The sequence below is a fragment of the Netta rufina genome, assembly GCF_964035555.1.
Source record: "Netta rufina genome assembly, chromosome: Z".
Lineage (NCBI taxonomy): Eukaryota > Metazoa > Chordata > Aves > Anseriformes > Anatidae > Netta > Netta rufina.
In genome coordinates, this window is record NC_140126.1 from 51,958,871 (window position 1) to 51,985,572 (window position 26,702).

General features: G+C 33.7%; 1 protein-coding gene across 2 annotated transcripts in view; it reads right to left on the reverse strand.

Annotated features, from left to right (window-relative positions):
- Window positions 1–996: 996 nt before the first annotated feature.
- The window catches only part of CHD1 (chromodomain helicase DNA binding protein 1), a 51,221-nt gene continuing 25,515 nt past the window's right edge, over window positions 997–26,702 (reverse strand). Inside the window, exons 11-37 of one of the 2 annotated variants that reach the window (XM_084305172.1) lie at window positions 26,078–26,205; window positions 25,310–25,526; window positions 24,598–24,687; window positions 23,574–23,764; window positions 22,553–22,741; window positions 22,080–22,242; window positions 20,632–20,784; window positions 20,158–20,229; window positions 18,745–18,894; window positions 18,045–18,193; window positions 17,677–17,773; window positions 17,493–17,588; window positions 16,358–16,534; window positions 16,038–16,198; window positions 14,688–14,729; window positions 13,845–13,975; window positions 13,283–13,421; window positions 12,367–12,517; window positions 11,234–11,356; window positions 10,752–10,889; window positions 8,341–8,604; window positions 7,787–7,927; window positions 6,295–6,473; window positions 4,519–4,615; window positions 3,495–3,552; window positions 2,251–2,461; window positions 997–2,028 (exon numbers count right to left, since the gene is read on the reverse strand). In XM_084305172.1, the coding sequence (XP_084161298.1) occupies window positions 1,665–2,028; window positions 2,251–2,461; window positions 3,495–3,552; window positions 4,519–4,615; window positions 6,295–6,473; window positions 7,787–7,927; window positions 8,341–8,604; window positions 10,752–10,889; window positions 11,234–11,356; window positions 12,367–12,517; window positions 13,283–13,421; window positions 13,845–13,975; window positions 14,688–14,729; window positions 16,038–16,198; window positions 16,358–16,534; window positions 17,493–17,588; window positions 17,677–17,773; window positions 18,045–18,193; window positions 18,745–18,894; window positions 20,158–20,229; window positions 20,632–20,784; window positions 22,080–22,242; window positions 22,553–22,741; window positions 23,574–23,764; window positions 24,598–24,687; window positions 25,310–25,526; window positions 26,078–26,205 (4,071 nt within the window). In that variant the 3' untranslated portion in view covers window positions 997–1,664. The remainder of the gene's footprint in view (window positions 2,029–2,250; window positions 2,462–3,494; window positions 3,553–4,518; window positions 4,616–6,294; window positions 6,474–7,786; window positions 7,928–8,340; window positions 8,605–10,751; window positions 10,890–11,233; window positions 11,357–12,366; window positions 12,518–13,282; window positions 13,422–13,844; window positions 13,976–14,687; window positions 14,730–16,037; window positions 16,199–16,357; window positions 16,535–17,492; window positions 17,589–17,676; window positions 17,774–18,044; window positions 18,194–18,744; window positions 18,895–20,157; window positions 20,230–20,631; window positions 20,785–22,079; window positions 22,243–22,552; window positions 22,742–23,573; window positions 23,765–24,597; window positions 24,688–25,309; window positions 25,527–26,077; window positions 26,206–26,702) is intronic. The other variant, XM_084305173.1, reaches the window with a different exon arrangement.

Consider the following 26,702-nt stretch of genomic DNA (forward strand, 5'->3'; position numbering starts at 1 on the left):
TTGACAATGAATGACAGAAATGCATAGCCTTACAAGGCATCACTGGCTGAACACTGCTTCAGCAATTAAGCCTAAAAGCAGAAAAACGCAAAATCCTCCCAGACCTGGGAAGATAAAAAGCTAAGATATGAAGAACCATTAATCGAGTCCCAGCCTACTTTAAATTAGTTTAAATGTTATCAACCTAGTGGGCAGCAACTGTACCTACAATATGATCCCAAGATACTGGGTGGACAGATTTTGGTTCTTTATTAATGTGTTCATATAGATCCGGTTAATTGGAAACAATGCTCAACATTGCAAAAGAAATTGGAGGAACAGATATGGATTCAACCACATCATGTCAGGCTAGGTATCTTCCCAAGTTATCATGTTATGTATTGAAATTTAGTATTTAAGAGATTAATATTTTTATGGTTAAAACAGAAAAAGGTATGCTGTACAGCAAAACACTGCAGAAAACTACAAGAGCCCACATATCCTTTTAGTTTAAATTTAATTTTTCAGATAGAAGTTATCTATGTACAATCAGTGTGCATTGTAACAATTCTGTTAATAAAGTCATTCAAATCTTCTAAAATATTAACTGGCTGCATAGCACATTTGACATTATTGCCCATGTTAAAGAGGGAAAACAAATGGATTTACAACAAATTTTGGCTGATTTGGGTTATGAAGTATTCAGATATTGAACACTCCTTCTTTAAAACCAATGCACCTGAAAAGCTTTCCAGAGCACAGTTTAGCTGGATATTTCTCACGATTTCATTACAACAATCACAACACTGACAGTTTAATAGAAAAAAAAAAAAAGTATCTAAAGTATCCAATAAAAAAGGAACACTAAATGGAATAAAATATTCCCTTTCCCCATTTTTTACATTCTGATTCCATCAAGATACTTTATTAAAACATTTAAGTACACTGACTTTCTTTCATACTTGTGACAAGAAGGCCTGAGTTGGTGGGGAAAGGAACAGTCAAAAAAAGCCTGAGTGGGGAAAAAGCTCATTTAATTAATTTACAATAATTTACAGCCATTTGTTGGTGTTGATGTTTTTTAATTTTTTGTTTGTTTCATAAAAAGGCATTATAGCTGATCACAAACAGGAGAAATCCTGGCTATCTTACAGTTATAGATACAGAATTTAAATATTCAAGCTTGTGATGAAAAGCGGCAAGGTGGTCGCAGTGTACAATGTAAACAAGTAGCTTTGGAAAGTGAACAAAGTCCTTGAGAGTTCTTTACTTAGAAACAAAACAAAATAAACTCCTCATTCCTTCCTGAAACATGAGCACAGGTCAGTGTTTAAAAGTTCATTTACAAACATAATTTAAACTGTGTTCAGCCTAAAACCACTTTGACATGAAGAGTTTTATAGTAAGATCCAGTCTGAAAGGGGCAGTGTTGAGGTCCCTGTAAAAGTAAACATCTTCCATTTCTTAAAAAAAAGTGCCACAACATTTGCAGCACAGTGCAGCATAAACTTTAAATACAAAAATATTTTTCTTCTGTTGGGATAATAGACCTTGCATCCTGGAAAGAAGTAACAATACTGCTACTGATAGAATATCCAGTCCATATCTTTCAAGTCATGTAAGGCAATTACTGTGTTAGTTTACTGTATATGGCTAAAAGAAGGTCCAGAAAATGTCAGTCTTTGTTATGTCTTCCGGCTACTCCATGTATGTTCAGGTGTACTTTTGTGATCTGATGAGTGTTCAAATGGAGACCTGTGTCCCAGGGGAGATCTTGAACCATAAGGAGACCTCTGATCTAGTGGTGACCTTGGGCCACTACCAGAAGCTCTGTGGTCCATTTGCCAGTCTGAGTGGTACCTATAATCTCTGGAAGATTTATGATGGCTGTACTCTGAAGCAGAACGGTGATCTGAATGTATCCTGTGGTCTGAATGCGAACGGTGATCTGAATGAGGCCGGCTGTCTTTTAGATTTCCTTCCAGGTTTGACCTGTGGTCTCTGCTCCTGTGGTCATCTAACTTCCTATGTTTACTATCACTGTAGTATCTAAAAAATACAAATACAAATTTTTATATTAGATTAATGTTAACTGAACACACAATAGTAACTACAGTTACGTCAATTCAACAGAACTGCCTTAGAGATATACATGTATTCTCTTTGTAATTTTGCATTACTCAAAATACATACTTTGGTGATTCCTATGAGCATACTATAAGAACAGGAAGGGAATTCTGAAGAGATTTTACAATTGCTGGAGAAACTCACCTGCTGTCTTGTTTGTAGTGATCCCAGTCTCTGTGATCTTTCCCATTGCTGAAGGCTGAATATGGCCTTTTCCTAGAGTCACTTTTCTTGTAAGCATCTCCCTGATGCCTGTCTTTGTGATGATCATGGTACTGTGACAGATGTCTTTCAGAAGAGTAACTGTCTCTGCTACTGTCATCATGATTTGTAGTCTCTTTCAGTCTTTCTACATCTGTTTAATAAATCAAAGGTTATGAGGAAGTCTCATACACTATAAATTCTCTTCTTCACCTAATTCAAACAGCACGTCTACTTATCAGATTCAAAAGAATACGACAACATTATAATTTGGTAGAAATATGATCTTAGTAGCTCAAAGACAAACGCACTACTGTGGATGATGTAAGAGGGAAGCAATCTAGAAAAGTAATATGTAGGGCTCAGAAACTGAGCTTCTCAACCTTACAAACTGAATGGACAGGCTAAATGCGGTCCAAGTAAGGAGTGAGTAGAAATGTCTTTGGTAGAGCAACTGTAGACAGAATGGCTGCAACTTCTTCTCTAAGTAGGAAAGGCCCCCAGCAACAAGACAGTATTTTAAATGTACGAACTAGTAGCATTACCATAGTATTTTACTTTTAGCAATTTACTACTAGCAATTATTATTACTATAGCATTACAAGCATTACTAGTATTCCTGTACTGTTCTAAAAATGTTACATTGATTTTAAACACATGATAATATAACCAAAATATTACATAAAAGTATTACAAGAATGCAGGTGTGGGAATATAGGAAATGGTATCTTGAAGTCACAATTGAAGTCACAGTTTGCAATTAGTTATATGGGATATATTTTATTTTTGACAATAATGCTGTTTTTTTATTTTATTTTATTTTTCTCCTCTAAGGCTTTTTTTTTTTTTTTGACTCTACAATGGCTTACAAATGGGCAAAGAATTTCTATGAAGTTTAAAGGTTTGAGTAGACTTCTCTACCTCCTCAAAATAAAATACAAAATGTAGGTTTCCGATTAGTTATTTTTAAAGGATGTTCAACTAACTTGCTGCTCAACCCAGTACCTACCAGGCTCAGTCTGTGCTCTGCTGAATTTCTTCAAACTACTTTATTTATACTAGTGTGCCCATCTCTACCATATTATACAGTATAGGACAGAGATCTAGGTGACAGATAAGGGTATGTGCAATGAAATATACTAAAAAAATAAGATATCTAGCACAAGATTACATTTAAGATTTCTTACCTGGATTTCTGATTACATGTGTATTCACATTGCTGCTAATATTCTGGTCATTGTGTTGCTAAAAGAGACAAGTACATGAACTTACAGATAAATCTCAGTTTATCCGAATACTTTAGAAAAATATCATAGAATCATTAGGGTTGGAAAAAACCTCCAAGATCATCTAGTCTAACCACCCCCATACTACCAATATCACCCACTAAACCATGTCCATAAGCACCATGTCCAACCTTTCCTTAAACATCCCCAGAGACAATGACTCCAGCACTTCCCTGGGCAACCTGTTCCAATGACTGACTATTCTTTCTGAAAAGAAATGTCTCCTAATTTCCAACCTAAAACTCCACTGGTGCAACTTGGGGCTATTCCCTCTAGTTCTATCGCTAGTTACCTGCAAGAAGGGACTGACCAATAGCTCCCCACACCTTCCTTGCAGGTAGCTCCCCTGAGCCTCCTCTTATCCAGGCTAAACAACCACAGTTCCCTCAGCCGCTCCTCATAGGACTTGTGCTCCAGGCCCTTCACCAGCTTTGTAGTCCTTCTCTGGACACACTTCGGGGTCTCAATGTTCTTCTTGTAGCGAGGGGCCCAAGGTTGAACACAGTACTCAAGGTGTGGCCTCATCAGAGCTGAGTACAGGGGGACGATCATCTCTCTGGTCCTGCTGGCTACACTATCTCTGATACAAGCCAGGATGCCGTTGGCCTTCTTGGCCACCTGGGCACACTGCTGGCTCATGCTCAGGCAAGCATCAACCAACACCCCCAGATACTTGTCCTCTGCACAGCTTTCCTGCCACTCTGCCCCAACCCTGTAGCATTGCACGTGGTTTTTCTGACCAAAGTGCACTTAGCCAATCAATGAGGTTCAACATGGCTAAGTGCCTATCAAAGGAGACTACTACAAACACAAAGCAAATACTTATTTAAAGTGTGTGTGCCTTGCTGTGTTTCTGATAATCCTTTAAATCTAAATGAGTTATAACACTTGAACATTTTTATATTTAGAGAGGGTCTTAAATTACCTGAGACTCTTGGCGCTTTTTGATTGCATGCTTATACAGTTTGTGCAACTTTCTGGCATCAAATTCTGTAAACTTAGAGACAAAAATCCACAAATTTCTGAGGAAGAAGAAAAGAGATGTTGTAGTTCTTACATATATATATATTCATATATATATTTTTTTTGTATGACACAAAACAACATAGATTTAACTGAAATTAATTCATTAACCTCAGTAAAATGAAACACTATAAAATCTGTTACACAGAGTAGTGCCTAGCTGCACAGCAAATATTATTTAGCTGTACATCAAACATCTGACAAATTAACTCCTGTGACAATTTGACACTTTGCATTATTTATCATCACTACTTTAGAGTTTGAAGTGCATGAACAGTACAATTATTATCAATTTCATTAATGCAATGATTTGTGGAAATGCTTAGAAATGTTGCTTTCAGTTTATGCATGCCTTTTGAAAGATTGTTAGAATTCTAACAGAAATTTTCAATATTCGCTACTCAGTAACTAAAAATGCAAGTAAGGTACAGTAAGTAAAACTTCTTCCAAAATTGAAGTTTCCTGCAGGGGAAGGCATTTGACTAACAAGACTTATTTCCTCGAAATGTCAGAGAATTCATCCACAATTCCAAATCCTGGTCAAAGATTTGAAAACAAATCAATCTGAAAAAATGACAGAAGTGACATGGTTGCAGCTTCAAGCCTAATCTGTCCTATGCAGGAGCAAAGAACAACACTAGGTCAAGTATAGACGCCAAAACCCGAAAGAAAATGTTTGTTTCTAAGATTACAGATAACTAAACTGAAGTCTAAAATTCTATCAAGACTACCAAATACTACAATCTAGAAACATTTGAATTTTTCAGGCTCAGGAAGCATCAGTCTGATCCTTCACTCCGACTACTTAAGTCTCATTTTATCTTATTTTAACATTTAACCAAATGGTACTGCAGTATTACTGTGAATACTAGCTCTGTTATGCATCTCCACTTAAAAAAAAAAAAATTACGTTACATTATGTGTTAGACGGGTCTTATTTTTATATTTCAGACCATCTTTAAAATTTTCAAGTAAAGCAAGTAAAAACAGCTGAAGCATTCTACAGTAGCAACAGTCTGTAAGGAAATTATAATGCTTAACTGACTTGCATACGGAAGTGTAGGATATATTCTCAGCCCAAGCTGTAGGATGTATTTTCAAGACTTAACTGCACATTCTGATAAATTCTTAATGCAATTTCAGTTACTTTTAAGTGTAATATAATGATGGGTAAAGACATTTAAGAACTCTTTGTTTTAAAACACATCTAAGTATGTTATAAATAATTTTATTGTGTCATATATTATTTGAGTATATTTAAAAAAAATAAATATTCTACAAACAAAAATCAAAGTTCAGCACACACGTCTGAATTTCCTGTTTTTAGCATGAATTAAAAAAATCCTCAAAGCTGAAGAAACGGATCCTTAAAGATAAGAACTCTTTCCCAATAAATATTTAACACTACATAAAAGTTATCTAGTGTTTACCTAGGGTTGTAAGAAGTGAGATCACGCCACCTACTGGATAAAGTGCATTGCTATACAGTATGAAGAAGTCAATCTATTAAAAGCCAGAACCATTTATAATCATCTTGTATAACACTTACTTAAGACAGCAGAAAAATATAAGAAAAAGAGGGTAAGAAACAAGAGAAATAACCGAAAACTATTATTCTTAATACTAGCAATTAAATATTTTCCTTTTCCAAAACAAAAAATCATGCAGAAAAACTTACTTCCTCCACTGTTTAATTTGTTCTGGATTTGTGTACTCCTTTAGGCATTCAGTAATATGATCCCCAATTTTGATTAGACACTGTCTAGTATGTTCCAGCTGCTCCCTTTCAGAAAGACCCTTCTCTGGTCTATCCAACTGTTTCAATGCTGCTTTGACAGGCCTCATTCTTTCTTTGCACTGTAAAATTCAGGAAACATATTTATATATATGTTTATATATAAATTTTTAAAAAAATTAGAACATGACCCCACCCATTACTGTGATATCTATACAGGCAAGACAGCATTGTTACAAGCAAAACAAAACACAAGACCTTGCTCACAGGGTGAGAGGAACACACTGAAGAATACCACAATCAATGTGTCAACATCTGTGGAGAAAAATCAAAGAAGCTGTTCCTTGAGAACAGAGAAGTCATAATGCCCCATTCCTGAAGAGTTCAAGGAAGAGAGTTCCATTGCTAGTTCATAACACTAAGCAATTAATCAGCTGCAATACATATTGATTTAGCCACAGCTTAAATTAGATACCTTGCAGAGATCACTGCTTAAACCTAGAAGTGATCGGAAAAATCTAAGTGTACAGAGAAATCAAATGATTTCCTGTCACAAAGCTATCCACACATCCACCTGAATCACTTGAGGCTCATCTTGGGAATCACAGGTAAGTCACTTGGAATATTTAGTTTAAAAATATACAAAGACGAGTCAAGGACATACTCATGAGAATCTAATTTGCATGTCACAGCCAGCACCACAATAAATCCACTAAACCTGACCAGCAGAAACAGATAATCGTTGAAATCTGTCTGATAAAACACATAGAAGAGCTTACGATTGCTAAAAAGAACTCATTGGTACCTTTCCAAAGGCTGCAGTTGACCTATACAACTCTACATATCTTGTGTCTACATACTCCTTTTTTTTCTCTAAAATTGATTCTGTTTTTAGACAAGTAGTAATTTAAATGAAATTCTTTTGGTGTCAACGAGATTACTCTGGCCAGGTATTTCTAAAGGCTTTAGAATTTGTTCATTCCTGTATCTAATAATTTATGTCTGTGATACTGCAGGAGGGAAGTGCTGAAACTTAATTTCTCTTTTTATCTTACTAAGAGTAAAAGCATTTATGATAAAGTGAAGCCAGAGACTCCATCAACTGCATTATGTATTCTGCTCTTGAAGAAGCAGTATACATAACTTTTTGTTGAGGATAGATCTTTAAAGAGTATATTTAAAATCTATTCAGCATACAGACTGCTAGGTAAGTTTTCTTACTATACTGCATACCTGCAACAAACAACAGAATAAAACTTCTGGCCTGAAGACAAAAATAACTTCAGTATAGTATCAATATCATCCACTGATCTAAGACTTTACTAGCAAGAGATTGTCTGGTACTATGTCTAATAACGAATAAAGAATCAGAAACTTCCATTTTTTAGAATATCAAGTGTAAACTTGTAAATCAGGTTATCAAAAAGGGACTTACCACACTAAACGTCTTCTGATCTAGTTCTTCAGATTCTTCTGATATAGGAACTGGTTCACTCGTTGCAGTAATGTGAACTGGAGTATCCAACAATGGAATTTTTTTATTTTTTTCTTTATTTTCTGATTTGATTTCATTTACCTAAGAACAAAATATGAAAATGTTTGAGTATATTTTGGGTCTGAAATTATCCTGTAATGCATGACAATAACCATAACTCTTCCATACTCTTCAATAACAGGAAGAAAAACTAAGATGGTATATTTTACTTTCTCTGTGGGATGGAAAAGGAGAATGGAAAAGGAGTAAGTTTCTTTTCTTGCACCCACGCATACTCACAATCCAATGAAGATACATATAATTAAGGAAGTAATTCCCCATTTCATATGCCTGTCTCCATGGTTGCAAGTGGTAAAAATATAACTTCAAATGATGTAAAAAGATTTCAATGAAATGACAACTGATCAGATCCAAAATACCTTTTTAACTCAAAATCATTCACAAAAACCTAGTGGCCTTTTCTGATGCTGTATAAGATAAATAAACCTAGTTACCTTCTCTTCCTTTACTTCTTTTTCTTTCTGTGTGGATTCTTTTACTTTGTTTTCTCTCTTTTCTTTAATATCTTTTTCTTTTAATTCTTTCTTATCCTCTTTTTCTTTTTTCTCCCTTTTCAAATCCCTCTTATTTTCCTTTTCTTTTGTCTCTCTTTTTTCTTCAGCTTCCTTCTTTATACCAATATCTGGCTCAGGCTTTTCTTCATTTTCTTTTTCTGCTTTTATTTTTTTATGTAGATGTTTCACTGAAACAATCTCATCCTGCAATATGCAAGCATATATGTCACATCAAACTGTGTTTCTAGCTATACAAGTTTTGCAACCATCAGATTAAAACATATTTTTTATCTGTGCATTTCTTTTTTTTTTCTTTTTTTTTTACATAGATTTAACATCTATCAAATAGAAATAGATATAGTTGTAAAGAAAAATGAGGGCTATTTACTCATTTCCTTGATGTGACACAAAACAAGTACTGATTTGGCAAGTGGGTGGAAGAAGGGAGTGAAAAATTAAGTCACTTCAATTTTTGTATGCCAAAAGAAGTCTGCCCGTGTAAAAAGCTCTAAAGCACTAAAGACACTAAGGAAGTACGTCTTGAAAACTGAGCTGATTGTTCAGGACACTCAGGTGATAAATGTTAGAAGACCTCTGCTCTAGTTAGCTTTGTCTCAGTAACTTTTTACTGATCCCACATTAAACGTTCACAGGAGAAGCAGAGTCCTATCTTCCATTCTTTTGGAGCTGTTCTTTTTACTATGCTCAAATAAAAAGCCTTACTTACGAACTAATAGAAACCTATTTATTTTTTGATGATGAAAAATACATCAAGTGTTTGTAATATTGGTTAATGAGGTCAGAGATGGAAACTCATATCCTTTCAGACAGAAGAATACTATTAAGTAACAAAAGTAATATTGCACAAGTGCAAGAATCATCATAATCTTTTAATCAATTTAAAAGATAATCCTGGACAATTTGCAAAAAAACAGATGTAAAGAAACCTAGTACATGAATTACAACTCATTACTTAGATTAGGCATCAAGTTATTAGCACTCTGGCAGTTATATAGTTAGAGCCAATCATTTGGGTGTTTAAAGCTTACTTTGGGATCTAGTCTTTTTTTTTTTTTTTTTTCTTCAGAAGTGAAATTATTTGTCTCTGCCCAAAAGAATTCAAGTAATGCATAACCATTACTAAACACATGTACACAAAAGCATTTTAGGCACTCTCCCAAACAGAACAGTCAATCAACAGACTGGCAGTGTCTTCTATTTTGAATGAAGTCTGACACTTTTTTATTAATTTTTTTAAGTAGTCTGAATTTATGTTGTTTTATCATTCAGTTGCCAATTATCAATTTACTGGGAACTGTGAAAACACTTCTTGGTCTTACGTTCTGAACAATTATCATTCAAGTTATCGTATCTACAAAACAAGCCAGTCTACAAAGAAAGGTTATTTTTTTGTTATTTATTCATTTATTGGTACGAATTAATATTTATACTTTGTAAAACAACCTGAACAACATATAGAAAGGCTTCAGTTAAAACTTTTTTTTTTTTAAACTTTTCTGTAAACTGCATCATAGTTCTTCTCAGACTTAATCTATTTCAACTATATATTTCCATTAGTGTTTTATCTTTACAGAAAAAGTTGACAATTACAATGGCCTGAAATAGTTTTAAACGGTTACAAAAGACACTTACATAATTTGGTTTATGTTAAACCAAGTAGGAATGATTTTAATGATATTTACAGATTTGCAATTACTTATTTAAACTATTTCAAAATTATAAAATTAGGTATGACACAACCCTAAATATTATGTTGTTCTCTCTAGTGGTTTCTGCTGTGTAATAGATACAAGAAATAGATCCAACAAAAGCAGAGGCCTAACAGAGTACTTCTGAAGTAACACAACATAATGAGGCTAAGTAGTCTTTTTACATAATTAAAGTCACGACATATGCAGAAACTTTCACTTGCACATCTTGAAACATCATTTATTCACGCTGCTCCTTCTAATTGGGTTTGACTTTTTTTTTCTGCTGGTCCTGAACTAAAAAATACCTTAAGAACCAGTTGCTACTACTGTAGCAACACTGTTTACATTTCTAATAGATACAACGCTGAAGTCTTTAAATAACATTGAAATTGATCAATGACACTTTTAATTAGACTACAACATTATTTAATAATAAAATTTGGAAAACTACTTGTAATTCCTCAGCTCCTAGGTTAGCACCAAATCACAATAGATAGTCCATGCAACTGTGCTAATGGAATATTAACAGTAGCAGCCACAGGAAGAAGATACCATTCAGTTGCTTCAATTTTACTAGGTCAAACAGAATACAAAATGGAAATTTCTAGCAGTCACCTTCACCATATGAAAGATATTTACCTTGTTATCCTCCTCATCATCATCTTCATCAGATTTTTCTGAGGGCTGTGGTGATGAATCACTTTTTACTTCTTCTTTTATTTTTGAAGCCTTTATCTTATTCTTCTTAGTTCTTGTTTTCCTCCTCTTTGAATTGCCCTGAACGCAAATTAGTACCTTTAATACAGCAACTGGCAAGCATCTCCTCACCAGAGTTGCAGGAAAAAGTTTTGGTTTTATATCAAATAGGGATTTCATTTTATTTATTGACAGTAATGACCACCACTGTTCTCAGGACCGGAGGGAGTACAGTTCAACAGTAGAGAATACTAAATAGGAAAGATTAATATGATGTGATATTTGTGATTCATTTGTTAAGTTCATCTCATGTAGTACGATTACCAATATTCCACAAAATAAAAAAGGAGAACGAAAAAAGGAAAAGGATCTAACACCAAATGGATATTATTTTATCTTGCTACTGAATGCCAAATTTTACTTACTGCACCAGCAAGCCTTTGTGCTTCCTTTCTTGCAAGGTCTTTATTCAGTAATTTTATGAGGTAGTCTGCACGGGTCTGTAACTGCTTTGCCTGGGGTTTCTTATCTGGATCATCAGGTAAAATCTGAGGAAAATGTTGGTAGTATGAACTATGAGTACGCATTATCAGATTTCAAAGGTATTAGCCTAGAGCACTCAAAAGCGAAAAAGTTTCAAAAAAAAAAAAAAAAAAAAAAAAAAGGTGGGTCCTTCCACTTCAACTGTATCTAGCAAATATAACAGCATGCTTGTAAACAATGGAAAATTTATTGTTTTAATTTCCCTAAAAACAGCAAATGCTAAATCTTGGAAATTGCCTCACAAAATTTAGAACAAACTAGAATCAGACTTCTGTTCCGATTCTGATAGTTCATCTAAGAAATTCTGGGCTACCCTATCAGTCATTCACAGAACTCCCAATTCTGCCTCATGCAAAAGAACTAAATGAAGAACTCATTATTACAGTATATTGCAGATGCCAGAAACAAAAATGGGTGGTCTGATAAAAAAGAAAATGAATTGAAGACATATAGATCATTACTAAACAAATTTGGACAAAACCCAGCCTCCTTAAATCCCAAAGCTACAGGTTGTTCACACTGTCACGAAGTTTGCCTCGTCCTAGCTTTTTCCTAAATGTGTTGCTCACTATTGCTAATCAGCTCTTGCAGTACTTCAGTCTGACCAGACTATTTTCATGTCATGATTGTCCACCACCTGAAGAACCTTGGGATTAAGTGGTAATGGAGAAACCAAGACAAATGCCTACAACAAACTCCCTTCAAAAAACTCAAGAACAAAACAAACCCATCTCAAACATCTAAAATAGCAAAAAAGATAGAAAAGAAAGAATTCAAATGACTGAGGCCCACAGAAATAGGGAAGCATAACTGATCATAAGAAGGCAGACTTCAGTTGAATACCAAAGACTCCAAATCTAATGACACGCTACACAAAGGATAGATACGTGGAAGTACTATAGGTATGTAAAATCTATGCAATTTCACTTATGATACGTATGCTCTTTCAGTAACTGTCACTAGCATTATTATTGAAACAAAAAAAGTTCTTGATAAAACATTTTAGATGACATACCTTCTGTGTCAAACTGAGATCAGGATCCATTTTTATCATTTCCCAGCTGCCATAACCATATTCATAGATGCCTACTAACAGATTGGAATCATCTTCTTTACCCCAGTCTATATCAAAATGAGCAGCCTTGGTGTGGCATGGGATTACATATCTAACAGAAATAAATTACAATGACAAATTATTTCTGAAGCTTAGGAAAGAGAAGGCTGACATACTAAGAATGAAAAAACACATCTAGTTACATCATTATGATGCTGTTATGTTTAGGAAAGTAATCCAAGTATCTACCACTATACATTCTTAACATTTCCAGAAAATATTTGTTGAAATCAACACTGAAATATGTTTTAAAGCTGATCGAGATTACATCGATCATGATAGACAAAGGATACCTGTCTGTGGCCCTTGGTGGTGTCACAGGGTTGGCTAGTTGTGAAGTTCTCTTGTTTTATACTTCTGTATAAAACATCATCCAAATGAAACTCCTAACTGAATATGCGGATCGTGTAAAGATTGTGATGCACAAGGAAAAGAAGTTCAGAGGGTGGTAACTACCACCAACAGTTACCATCTACTGCAGTTTGACATATACTGCTTTCTCTCAAGCAGATATGACACACAGAACAACTCAGCAAGCCTGACCTTTAGTCTGGATGTAGTACTATGAGTAACTGAACACAGTCCACAGTGAGTACAGTTCAGAAGCCAAAGCTGATACTGACCTCTTCCTTCCCTGAAGGAGGAAGAAATAATGAAAAACAAATTTGAAGCAGTTTGCTGCTGCCAGTCCTTATAGAGAATGGAGGGACAAGGCTGTGACAGTGTCCTTTGAGTCTGGGTTTTCTGAATAAAGCAAATAAAGCCTGAACCATTTTCTAAATTATAACTTCCTTTAGGAAAAAAAAAAAAAAAATACCTTTTCCTTTCTTCTGGATCCGAAGGAATGGATTTGTGCAATGGTGCCAACTCTTCTTCATGAGAGATGACTAGCTTTGCATTCACCTGCACTCCTGAGATTCTAAATGTTGGGCCTTTAACTTTCCCAAGTCTACCTCCTTAAAATAAATGATGGAAATATTAAAATGTTAGCTGTTACATATATCTTATTAAAAAAAAAAAAAAAAAAAAAAGAAAACAAGCAAGTTCACTGCTATAGCTATACTATATGACTTCGTCTTAACAAAATAGTCTAATTAAGCTCCAAAATCTCAAGGTCTTTCAGATAGTAACAGAACATTTCTAAATTTCACAGTAATGCAAAAACAAACTGCACTCTGCAGTGACCATTAAAAAAAAAAAAAAAACGTAAAGAAGTTGTTGTCTTAGTATAACCCTTTTTCAAAATCGCCCAGAATGATAACATTTGTTTTTTCCCCTAAGAATTGTTTCCTATTATGATCAGACTGCAAGAATACTTCAGACTTCTTAACACTTTTTATACCCCCTCACACACACAGACACCTCCAAACACACTGTACCTGCTCTTTCTTGTCCACATGAATTGTCCTTTAAAGCTTTAATGCATCCATTATGCACAAGCTCTCCCAAACGTCTAAGGTCTGTTTCAGATTTATCGACCAGCTCAGCATCCCTAGCTACAGCATCTAACCTGTAATAAAAAAATAATAAAAAAAAAAACACATTTTTATTGCTCTGCAAGTTTAGCAATTGCATATGCCTCCTTCAGATTTTGAAACTAGAAAAATGATCATCTAAGTTATCAGTCACCTGCACTTGTTACCAATGCAGTTAAAAACAATTAAATAAAAGAATATAATAGTTACAAAAAGGAAAAAATAAAAGTGATTCAGATATCAGAAGACAATATAACAATTACTTTATAGGGTCCTAACTCTACAGTTTTGAGGTAGAATGCAGTAATATTTAAAAAAATAAAATAAAAAAATGAATAGGAACCATTACTTATGACACAATCATATCGAATATAAATATTCTCAAGGAAAATAAGGATGCCAAGTTTTTCTTAAGCTTTTTGCCTTATTCCATATCTTAAAAATGAAGTGGCAAAAGTAACTTGAACATTGGATAACAGCCAGAGTGGATAAACTGATGGTCTTTCAACAAGCTATCAAACAAGACAACAGCATGCCTATCACCAATGCAGATTAAACAAGACAATAGGTAAAATATAAAGAAAAAAAACAAGCAGTCCAGGAAAACTGAAATACTATCCCAGAGACACGTTAGTCAAGTTAAAAGACCAAGCATATTATTTTCTCTCTAAGTCTAAGGTTTCTTGGTATATTGTTCTAATTTTTATGAAAACAAGGTTTAAAGTTGCTACACAATTATAAGTTTACCTTTCAAGAGGACCACCAAATTTCTTGTAACTCTTGATAAACCTAATAACAGAAAATAATTTTGCAGTTTAAATGTATGCTTAACTAACTACATTACTTTTTAATTGTCCATAAAGAATTGCATTGAAATCCTATTAATATTTTAAAACCCACAGCTTGATGTATATCACGATAACCTGCACAGAGTCATAGCTATATTTGGTTTATGAACAGATATAAATAAAATGATAGAAGGTACAATATTTTTTTAATTAAAAAAAAACAAACTTCTTTTACTTTCACATGACAAAATACAGCAACTAGATGTGTTTAATCAAAAATAAAATGTGAATTTGTTGTAAATAGAGAATTCAGACATTATGTTATGTCTGAGCGTAACATAAGGAGCAATCTGAAAATCAATACAGGTGATTTTAAGATTTCAGAAAACATAACACAGAAGATAAAGGAATGTTAATGTTTCGGGGATAAATAACTGATGGAAAGAAATTAGAAGCAGCAAGATAAGGAGGGAATGAAATAAAAATAAAGGAAAAAAATAAATTTCCAGAACAATCAAAGATTCAGGTCGCTAGCACAAGCATTTGAATACACTTGAAAGAATATGCAATCCACTTTGTTAGATGAAACAGAAAGGCAACAATAATATTTAAAGGATTATTAAGGATTATTATTGTAATAAAAAGTATTTCGAAAGATCTAAATATTTTAGAGAAATGTGAACACCTAAATTTCAGAAGCAGAGTAGCATTTCACAAAGCCACAAAGTCAAAGTAAAGGCAATTCTTCTTCCTGCCAAAAATACTTCAGCACCAGATTTTTTATATTTTAGCTTAAAAAGGCAAAATTATGAAATTAATTCAATTACAGTTTCAAGAAGCTTACAACAAAACAAAAACCCAATCAACTTTTTTGTAGTTATCACCAGAAAGCTGTTCTTTCTGCAACTTTCACATAGAATCATGGGAAGTAAATTATTTTTTGGATGTTAAAAAAATAAGTTCACGCACTTATCAAATCTTTTTTGAAATCACTGTTCTCAGGGGATGCAGGAATTTAGAGTAATGATAATCAAGTGAAAAACAGTCAAGAATCATTTTCCAAGCTAATTCTATCCCTTACCAAATGGGTTCAAATGCTGGCCGTAACAGTTCAACTATGTCAACACGAGAAAGTACAAAAACTGCTTTTGTACCTTTTCAAGGTAAAACACTAAATAGAAAGAAAATTTTCAAATAATTTCACACAAATAGACTGTCTTTAGTATTTTTTGAACTCTATAATTATTTAAAAAAAAAAAAAACACAACTGTTTTATCCCTTTAAACATGCACTTCATCCCATATCTTACCGCCTGATCTCTGCATCACTAAATCCTTTAATATTTTCTCGAGGAATAGTTCGTGGTCTTCCACGCTTTTTTGGACGTTTTCTTTCTGTGATAGAGTCACTATCAGATCCAGAGTATCTTCTGCTCCTACTGCGTCTTCCTTCACTTCCATTAAAGCTGATCTGGAATTTCAGAATAAGCAGTTCAAAACTACATTCTTAATACAAACAAAATAAACTTTTACCTAGCCTGTCAAAAATATGAATTCAGAGAAGGAAAAAAAAAAAAAGAAAAAGAAAATAGAAAAACAAAAATATAAGTCAGTTAAAACCCAGAGGTACCTGTTTTGCACAGTTTCTCATCCTTGGGAGCATATATATTTCTTCAAGTTCTTTTTGTCTTTCCTCCTCTTCTATTCTTCGCCTCTGGACTTCTGGGATTATTTCTTCCCAGTTTCTTGAGTTTCTTTCTGGCTCCAACTCAATATCGTCTTCATCCATATTGGAAAAGTTGGCCACCTTATACATCAGAATGTATGTATTTTCATCACTTAAATAAATGACTTAATTTAAACAAAACTTAGCAAAAGATATTTTAGGAAACCTAAGTTCTTGATGACATATTTTATGCATCTATATTCTTCATGCATTTGTATTTATTACTGCTTAATAATACACATAAAATCTATACATATATGTTTCAAGAAACACTGTCTCTAATGAAGATATTTTCGCTCATTTATGATACAGATGTACTACATGCAATATGGGCTCAGAAAAAATGAAAATTCTTCTTCTTTTAAAAGTTGACTAATGTAGAGCATAATGAAACACACTCCCCAGTAGCTGTATGACAGTTAACTTCCTTCAGAATAAGTCTAATGACATTTGAATGCCTCAGTTCATTTGAGACTGTAGTAATATAAAACTATCCAAACAGTACATCGTAGGAATCAAAAAAGATTGTACATGAACCATCAGCAGAATAGTGATTTAATAGCCTACTGATCTAAACACTTATCACACCATATATTTTAAATTAAAAAAAAAAAATCAGCCACATGATAATATGTCTAGCTGGTAACACTTAAAGTTTCTGTAATTCAAGTTTACTTCAGTGCTGAAAGCAATTTCTAAAAGTAATCAATTAAGAAATCCAGACATTATGTTTTGTGTTCAGAAGTACCACAAGTGCTTAACATTAAAGGCATTCATGCCTTTAGTACCCAAACAGTACCCAAACCTCTCCTCATGAACATGTTCATAAATATGTCTTATTTTATTCATAAAATACATTATAAATATTTTTTAAAGTTTGTACTGAGGGTATAGTGAAAAGAAAATTATTAGAAAGAGACAATTAACTTATTGTGGCATCTCTTTTGTAAGAATGAAGGAGATAGGTACATAAAAGAAAAAATAGAAGTTTTTAATAAGGGAAAGTAATTATGACAGGAGGGAGACGACAGAGCAATACCTTGAACTGTGAAAGCAACTCATCTCCTACAGTTAATGGACCTGGCTCATTTTCCCGAGTTTCAGCTCTCTTCAAGATTTCATCTATATCCATTTCCTGAAAAAGATTGAATTTGCCTTTATAATGAAATAATTCATACATACTTTGGGTTGTTTTATATTTCAAGTCTAGAAACATTACTTACCTGGGGTTCCTGTTCTTCCCCTTCAGGTTCTTTAAAAAGTTCCTCTGCACCAAACTTTAAAATTGCTGATAATTCTTCTTTATTAAAAGGTGTTGAGCTGAAATACAGGATGTTTCAGGAAAAACATTTTATTTTAGTAGACTGAAAGAATTCTCTATAACCACTAGCCAGTTAAGATTTCTTTTTACTGTGAAGTAAAAGCTATATTTGATATGGAAACAAAAATCTACACAGACAAAACCACTTTGCAGTTTTTATTTATTTACCTTTGGTTTGCCTTTCATTAAAAAAACGAAATTACTGGCGATTTTACTTACCTGCCAAATATAATTAAATACAAATTGGCATATAAGATAATAAAAATATACCTTGAAGGAGTAGAACCTGTATGTAGTACAGTTTTTCCTGTAGTGTCCATTCTCTGAATTACTAGATGATCTAGCACCATCTTCTTCTTGGCTCTTTCAAGAATATCTTCTTCTACTGACCCTTTTGTGACTAGACGATAAATATTAACCTATATTTTAAATAAGTGAGCAACAACAAGGAGGAATGTCAGTCTTGTCTGCACATTATCTGATTTTTATTTATTTTAATAAATACTAGTTCAAATTTCTTACTATGGTCTTACATAAGCAGTTTACAAATAGAGAAATAAATTCTTAAGACGTGTTTTTTTTAAGCTTCAGTGATTAGCCACAAACAAAACTCTTCTATTTCTGATTATTACCCCAAATGATAAAGAAACCCAAAGAGAACTACAAAATACTTAAGGGGAATGTGGCTGATGGAGTTATTTTCCAGAATGACATGATGCCAACGAAGATGGGACAGACAAGCCCGCAACTCTTCTCCCTCCCCATCCATAATACCACAGCTGCCATACTGTGTTTTAAGAAGATTTTAAAATAAAAAAAAATAAATATAAATAGAGCATTATTAACATTTTTAACACATCCAGCCAAGTACTAATTATTCTCAAAATACACGAATACTGCAATGGCCCAGTCAGTTGACAGCTCCTCTAGAGAGCTGTCCCTCAGGTTTGGAGGTTACAGCTGAATGTACCTGTTTCTTCTGCCCAATCCTATGAGCTCTAGCTTGTGCTTGCAGATCATTCTGTGGATTCCAGTCAGAATCAAATATAACTACAGTGTCAGCAGATGCCAAGTTTATACCTAATCCTCCAGCTCTGGTAGACAGTAAAAAGCAAAAGTCCTGAAAACATAAAATGAAACCGTTTTATATTTAGCAGTTCTGATATCCTTAAATGAACCACTATGACACTTATTTATGCATTCCATGGTAAACATTAGAGTCATACACTGTCAATTCTGTAATCGTTCTCTAGGGAAAGTTTCTTTATGTATAAAGCTAACATTCATAACTATTTTCAATACACATTGATGCTCATTCCTTTGTGGTTTAAAGGCTGTAGCATACTAGATACCAACCAAAACACCCAGACAAGCAGAAGACTGGACCAAAGTCTTCCTTCACCTACCCACTTAAGAAACCTAAGCAGCCATGGCATACTAGGAGAGATACTGAGACTACACATGACCAGTTGCAAGACAGGAGGCAGAATTCTTCAAGGGTCACTGCTGTTTAATATATTTATAAACAAGCTTGAGACATGCAATAAAACAACATATGAAATTCAAGAGGAAGTAAAATAGTAATTATTTTTCCTATAGTGACAGAGAACAGAAAACCATGACTCTTAGGAATGAGTCCTGGGAATTATGTAAAATATTTCCATTAACATCTTTGCTCATTAATGGCCAAAAATGTATGAAACATTATAAACTTTTAGGAAAGAAATAGAAGATAAAGCAAAGAACATAATTTGGTTGCTGCACAAATATTAAGTTTGCCTTCACCGTTAAATACCACATGAAGTTTAGGTTCCTCAAAAAATGTACAGTATAACTGCAAAGCAGAAAAAGGCAATGATGTCTATACTAGGGATTTAAAACAGAATTAACTTCTGTATTTAATATATTTCTTAAGTTTACTTCATGGAGTTAAGTCCTTCCTCTTCAACTGTAGCAGAAACAGAAGCTCAGCAGCAACTGAGAAATGCAATCCTATTACCAAGAAAAACAATTACTCCCTGTGCCCCCAAAAAAGGAGAACGATTTAACCTGATCAAATGGAACGGCTTGTGTATTTGGAATGTTATATAAGCTATAAATCCTCTAAGCTTTAAAAAAAAAAAAAAAGCTACAGAGACCCTTATAAATTCACAAGTCACACAAAGAATCTTCAGAAATCAGTTTTTCGCTGTTCATCAAAGACACACAACTTAGTTCTGTGCTTTGCATTAAAGCTAAAATCTAAAAAAGTAGACCTTTCACTCTAGCCATGAACATTGGATTTTCAAACTTGATGCATTTCTCATTTTTCTCAACAGTCATTTTTACAGAACACTTCTCATACTTCTTGGGAAAATATAAAACAGGAAAAAAATTACCATACCTCTGATCCTTCTGCGTTAAAATGATCCAGTGCTTGTTTCCTCAATTCCCCTTTTATTGATCCATCAAGTCTCTAAAGAGATTGAATACTACAGTTTAAAAGTAATTCTTATGCTTTATTCTCATCAGAGCAACTTGAATTCTCAACAGCCAAAACAGTAATGTGAAGGAAAAAAAGGAATGTTAATGCTTCATATCATCTTCTTAATTCAAGGACACTCCTTGATTAAGCAAAGTGGTAAAGATCAGATAATGGCAGAGAGGCTGAGGTTGGCAAGGACATCTTGTCTAACACCTCTGCTCAGACAGGGTCCACTAGAGCAGGTTGCCCAGGATCATGTCCACTTCTCTTTTAATTATCATGGAGAACAGAGATTTCACAACCTCTGGACAACTTGCTCCACTGCTCTGTCACACTCTGAGAAAAGAAAAGATTTTTCTTAAATTCAGGATTAAGACTACTAAGGCTTGTTACCTGGAAGGGAAACTGACGATACTTTAGGTACTCTGCTAGGATGTCCAGCATCCTCACCATCTGAGAGAAAATCAGAACTCTGTTGCCACGTTCTCTCAGACGAATCAGTAGCTTGTCAAGAAGGATTAGTTTCCCGCTGCTACGTATCAAATGCTATCAAAAGAAGAAATATGGATTACAAAAACAGTTCACCTCGATACTAGTAAGTGCTGCAGGTGGTCAGACATTCTTTTAAGGTTTGTCTTCCTGTCTACTGATGTGGGAGAAAAACAAAAACATTTGTCACTCCTTATAACATACATACGTTAAAATATGCATGATAGGACTGTTATTTGTGGTGCCTAACAGACTTTAGGTGGGTTACATTATCAAGACTTCTTGGTTCTTTTAGGAATAACTGGAACAGAAAGCAAATGCAGGATTTATTGTTTTAAACATTAGGCCTCTTTAGGTTGAGAAAGAATTTTGGAGAATGTGTTCATTCATAATTAAGAGCTAACAGAACTTATTAAAGCGGACCAAAGAAGTAGTTGTTAAAAGTCTGCAATTAATAGAAATAATGTTCGAGCAGTTATAAGGAATTTAATTTTGTATGAGGTAGATGTAGAGTGTGTCAATTTATAAATGACACTTCCTTTAGCTTTAAAAAAGGTTTCATATTGCAAGCTAACTTGTAATTACGATTGTCACTGCACAAACTAATAATATTTTGGGGAAAAATGTTTAAGTTACCAGCTTCAAAGCTTACAGAAGAAAAAAAAAATCTGTAGAAAAAGTTATGTTGATATAAATAGCATCATTGATAATTATTATTTTTTTTTTATCTGTTGTTGTGCTTCTGAGCAGTTTTGGTACAAATATTAATTAACATTTACTAAAAACAAACATTACAGCCCATCTCTGGTAGTAATGATAATTGTTTTCATCTGGAACAAGAACAACAGCAAAAAAAATCGGACAGATTTCAATGACCATTACTTTCATTTCCTTTCAGTTTGGTTGTTTGCAGGCATATCTGGTTATACAAAAAGCTTAAAAACATTCTGCAGATTGCTTCATGCTTTCATACAGATTGCTCGTGCCAGTCACCTGCGTTTCCATTTACCTGTTTAGCTTTCATCTGTTTAGCTGCTTTATTTTTCCTGGGTTTAAAATAGGTCTTAAATTCATTTTGTGTGAAGATGCATAGACTGTTTCAAACTATTTCTTTTTTGTGCTGAGTGCAATTAAAAATTCAAAGATATTTTATTTAGTAGAGATCTGTCTAGTGTTCAGTTCCAATAAAGAAACAAAAATCAATTCACTTACCAGTAAAGTCCAGGATACATGTTTTTAGAGATCTTGCTCTTTCCTAATATTAAGAACCAAAAAATTGCCAGAACACTATAAAATTACAGTGCGCACATTACAAAAATAAATTCCCCGAATTAAAAACAAAATGACATTACCTGTAAGGCCTCCTGTTTATTATAGAATTCATTATCATCTGGTGGTTTAATGAGGTAGCAATGGTTACAACACTTTTTGAGTTCCATCATAATGTTCAGAAAGCCAGAGGTACTGCCTTTTGAACCTTTACTGAGGGCTTTATAATTCCTTGTTAAAATCCACCTATGATGTAAGACATGGTGTAAATAACCATTTGTGGTAGCAAGACAAGCTCTCAAAATATAAACAAACTAAAAAAAAAAAAAAGCAGCTCCTAGTGAAAATATACAAATATGCCAAACAACAGAAGCAAAATAAACAGATAAGACCAATAAACCTCTGCTTCACAGAACATTACTGTTGTGAAATCCTAAAAAGGTGCTTGATTTTTACTATTTTGCCCTAAATTCAGACTGCATTATGAAAAATATTAAACCAGTAATTTGCATGTAGACATATCATTAAAACAATGAAATTTAAAGAAAATTGTTACTTGTAATATTGTTTCTGCAATGCACTCATTTCCATCCTCAGAATTTGCTCAACTTTTGCAGGTAAAGACTTTTCTACATCTTTTTTAACTCTTCTCAGCAAAAACGGTTCAAGCTCTTTGTGAAGACTCGCATAACCATACTCTCTTCCTTTGCCATGCTCCTCTTCAAAATCTTCCCAGGAGGAAAATCTACAACATAAAAAAGTAGTAATATTTAAGAAGAATGCTAACAAAATTGAAAAAAAAAAAAAAGTATAAGCATTCCAATTTGATTTCTTCCCCCTCCTTTGTTTAATTTAGCCAATTTCTGAATGTTGGTCTTTCAAGAAATTCCAAATACTTTGTATGTAAATAGAAGAATGGAAATTCCCAAACACTTTTACAAAATTATATTTAGAAATAAATTACTAAATGAAAGATTACATTGGCTTTGATTGCAAGACAATGGAATATTGCTTGGCATTTACAACATATCTGATAGGAATGTGAGCTCTACACTAGCCCTCATTTAACACTAGTTCTCATTTAATCTAGGTACAAACAGAGGTCAATAAAAAATGAGATCAATACAGGAAGCTCACTGTATTTAAAATAAATGGGAAAAATAGCCACCTGACTGAAATACAGGGTATCAGGCAGCTTGGTACAAACTTGCTTCCATTAACAGCACTAATTAGTACTGTTAGACAAGACAAGAAGATATCCCTAATCTCACCCTATTTCCCCATAGTAAAGCTATACAATTTTCCTCTTACATTAAGAGTAAGCCTTTTTTCTTCTGGGCTCTTACCAGTACACCTCAATCCATCATTCTTGTGGACTGCTCTAATGGTGAAGCAACTACTACTGGGGTTAATCAGCAACCGGACCAGCAACAGGACCATACATCTACATTGTACAGAATATTTAAACAATCTCACAGTATTATTGTCTACCTTTATTGATTCTCAAATCATTACACTATTTCATATTATGAAACTTAACAAAATGTTTACAAGAACAATGCAAAACTCTTCCTTACTTTTCTGGCATGATGAAGTGCAACAAAGACCAAAGTTCTTTGAGGGAGTTTTGCAGAGGAGTTCCAGTAATAAGAAGCCGATGGTTAGACTTAAAGTCTATTAAAGTCTTGTACAGAAGAGAGTCGTCATTTTTTAAACGATGAGCTTCATCAACCCCTATGAATGCCCAATTCAGACCGCCAAGGAAAGACTTAAAGAAATGGACAACCGGGTGAACATTACACAGGTAAACATAGTATGTAATTTCTCACATTTTATAACCATCATTTTCTTTTTTTATTATTTTAATAAAATACGGACAGCTGTATGTCTTTAGTGCTAATCATTGCTTTTATATTAGCCAGGTTCAAAGAAAGCATATGCAAACATCCCAAGAAAGTATAAATCAAGTTAGAAGATGAGAAAAGGGTGTACAGTCTGATCCACATTAATTTTCATAACAGAAAAACAAACCAAAACAAAACAAAAAATAAAAACAACAACAAGAATAACAACAAACTACCAACCACAGAAGCTATAGACCTCTTCTTCCCAAACAAATCCAGTCAAAATGTTCTTCTCATTGTCTATAAAAATTTTCATATACTCTTAGAAGGACTAACGATAACCCTGTGTACTACTGTCCTGGACACAGTAGTAATACCCTACTGTATGCATAATAATGAAGAAAAGTCATTTTTGATTTCAAAGTTTTGTTTCAAAGATGTTTGTGTAATGGGCTGGATTCTTTTTCAGCTCTCTGATGATACAAGGAAAGTATAGCTCCTGATGGGAGGAGATCATTACAGTAATGCGAAGCTCAAGCAAACTAGAAGCATTACCTGCTTGATGAAATGGAAGAAGGCTGAAAGCCTCATCACACATACAGAAAGGCAAGAAGTGCTTAAAAAATATACACTGTCCAAAAGTAAAATCCATCACACTCTACATCCATTTAATGACTAAAAACCCAAATGTGCAAGTCGAACAAGAGTTCTACACTGGGCAATGGTTTCATCTCCCCGAGAAAGCTAGTGAAATTACCTTATCCTTCAGCAAAATTTCGTATGTTGTCAGAAGTATGTTAAACTTCAGTCGTTTGGTCTGTGGATGCATCCATTCATGAGTTCTTATCTACAAAAACAATTAAGTAAACAGTAAGCTAGGAAAAAAAATTGTACCAATCAATGAGACATAAGCACTACAGCAATATAAATGTTTAAAGATGTTCAATAATCTGATCACAAAACAGAAGCACAACACATGAACTGAACTTCCACAAGACTGAACTTCCAAGCTGTCTAAGCACTCCAAACCACTTTGTTAGCCTCTGAATAAACAGCAGAGAATTTCTACGAAATGTTTTTTGCTTTAATAAACAAGATTACTAACATTCAGAAGACAGTTTAAGGAAAAAAAAAAAAAAAAAAGAACTTTTCAGAAAATAAATTAAGATTGTGGTTGGCTTGCATACATACTAGTTTTTATTTTATCTGCATAAATAACTACATGGCAGATGACAATTTGTTTTCAGGTGCAAGACTACATTTTTAATCCTGTTTATTATTAAGACGGATGGAAATCTTTCATGCACATTTATATAGAATCATAATCTGACCTTTCAATTTGCATCTTAAGTGTTTCAGCAATTATTTGCTCACTCCCAACCAAAATATTGGAAATTAGTGGAGGATAGGAATATGAAATGAATGTGGTTTACAAATAAGCTTTTCTAATGATGAAGGGAAATACTCACCATATTTCTGCTGGTTATATCTCCTAAGTAAACTACAGCATTCATCTGAGGAGCCCAAGTTTGAATCTCTCTTTGCCAAGATGTCAAAGTAGAAAGTGGCACAACCAGCAGGAAAGGCCCATACAGTTGATGTTCATGAAACAGGTAGTTCAGAAAAGAAATTGTTTGTATTGTTTTACCCAGACCCATTTCATCTGCAAGAATACAACTATTCCCTCTAAAAAAAAACAAAAACACACAAACAAAAAAGAATGAGGAAGAGGGGGATGAAGAGAGAGGAAGGGAATGGACAAGAAGACATTATTATCTTGAGTATAGAAACTACTTGTACAAGTTTTTAAGATTTTGTAACTATACATCTTGAAGAAGTTTATGAAGATACTAGTTCCTTAAATTAACAAAATTAACAAAAAGCTTGGAAGTATTCTTAAGGGGTCTATATTATAAGTGTAACACTAACGTTGGCATTTCATAAGATTTTGCTTTGATTCTTTCAGTTTTGTAGTCTTAGTTATTTTTTTCCAATTGCTTTTTAAAAACATGACTTCTACACAGGAAGTGGGAGTACCAACAGCAGAGTTTAATTGTTTTTTGAAACCAACCATGTAATTAACTTTAGTAGCTTTAGTATTTCTTTGAGCAAAAACAGTCCTCTCAGGACTCTACTTTCAGCTTACTGTAGTAAGACATCTAGCCTCCATAAATATAGAAAAGAATAACGTTTACGTTTTTATGAATGCTTAGAATTTACAAACAAACTATACTTACTTGCACCACGAATGAGCAAGCCAATTCAATCCATTTAACTGATAATCTCTTAACTCCAAACTTTCCTGTCCTCCAATGTAAGATGGTTGCTTCTTTAGTGCAACAAATCTTGGTCTCTGTTTTAGAACCTGTCAACAGCAAACTAAGCATCAGTTTTACTGCTGACTGCAGTTACCAGACTGGCTTTCTATAGAAAATGTAGTAGTAGGCATCTGTGGGATCACCAAGTCGTCTTCATCCACCACCAAAAACTAGGCCATGTGAAAATGAGTAATTTAAAAAACAAAAATTTGCAAGCTGAATTCAGTTTGAATGGTCATCTAAATTCAACAATGGGAATTATGTTAACCCATTATTCACTCAGCTTACCTTTCACACAAACTAAAATACTAAACAAGCCATTTGAAAGCCAGTAAAAAAAACAGGGGATTAATCTATGAAAAGCCATTCTTAGTAGTAGATGTTTGTACATATATTGCTATGTATCTACCATTACTACTGTTCTCAAACAACCTTCAAGAACATTTTGTAATATGTAAAGTACTCTTGATGCATAAGAAACTTTCACTTTTTTTTTTTTTATCACTATGCAGTTTGTTTTGAATGAGGATGGCAGAAAAAACTG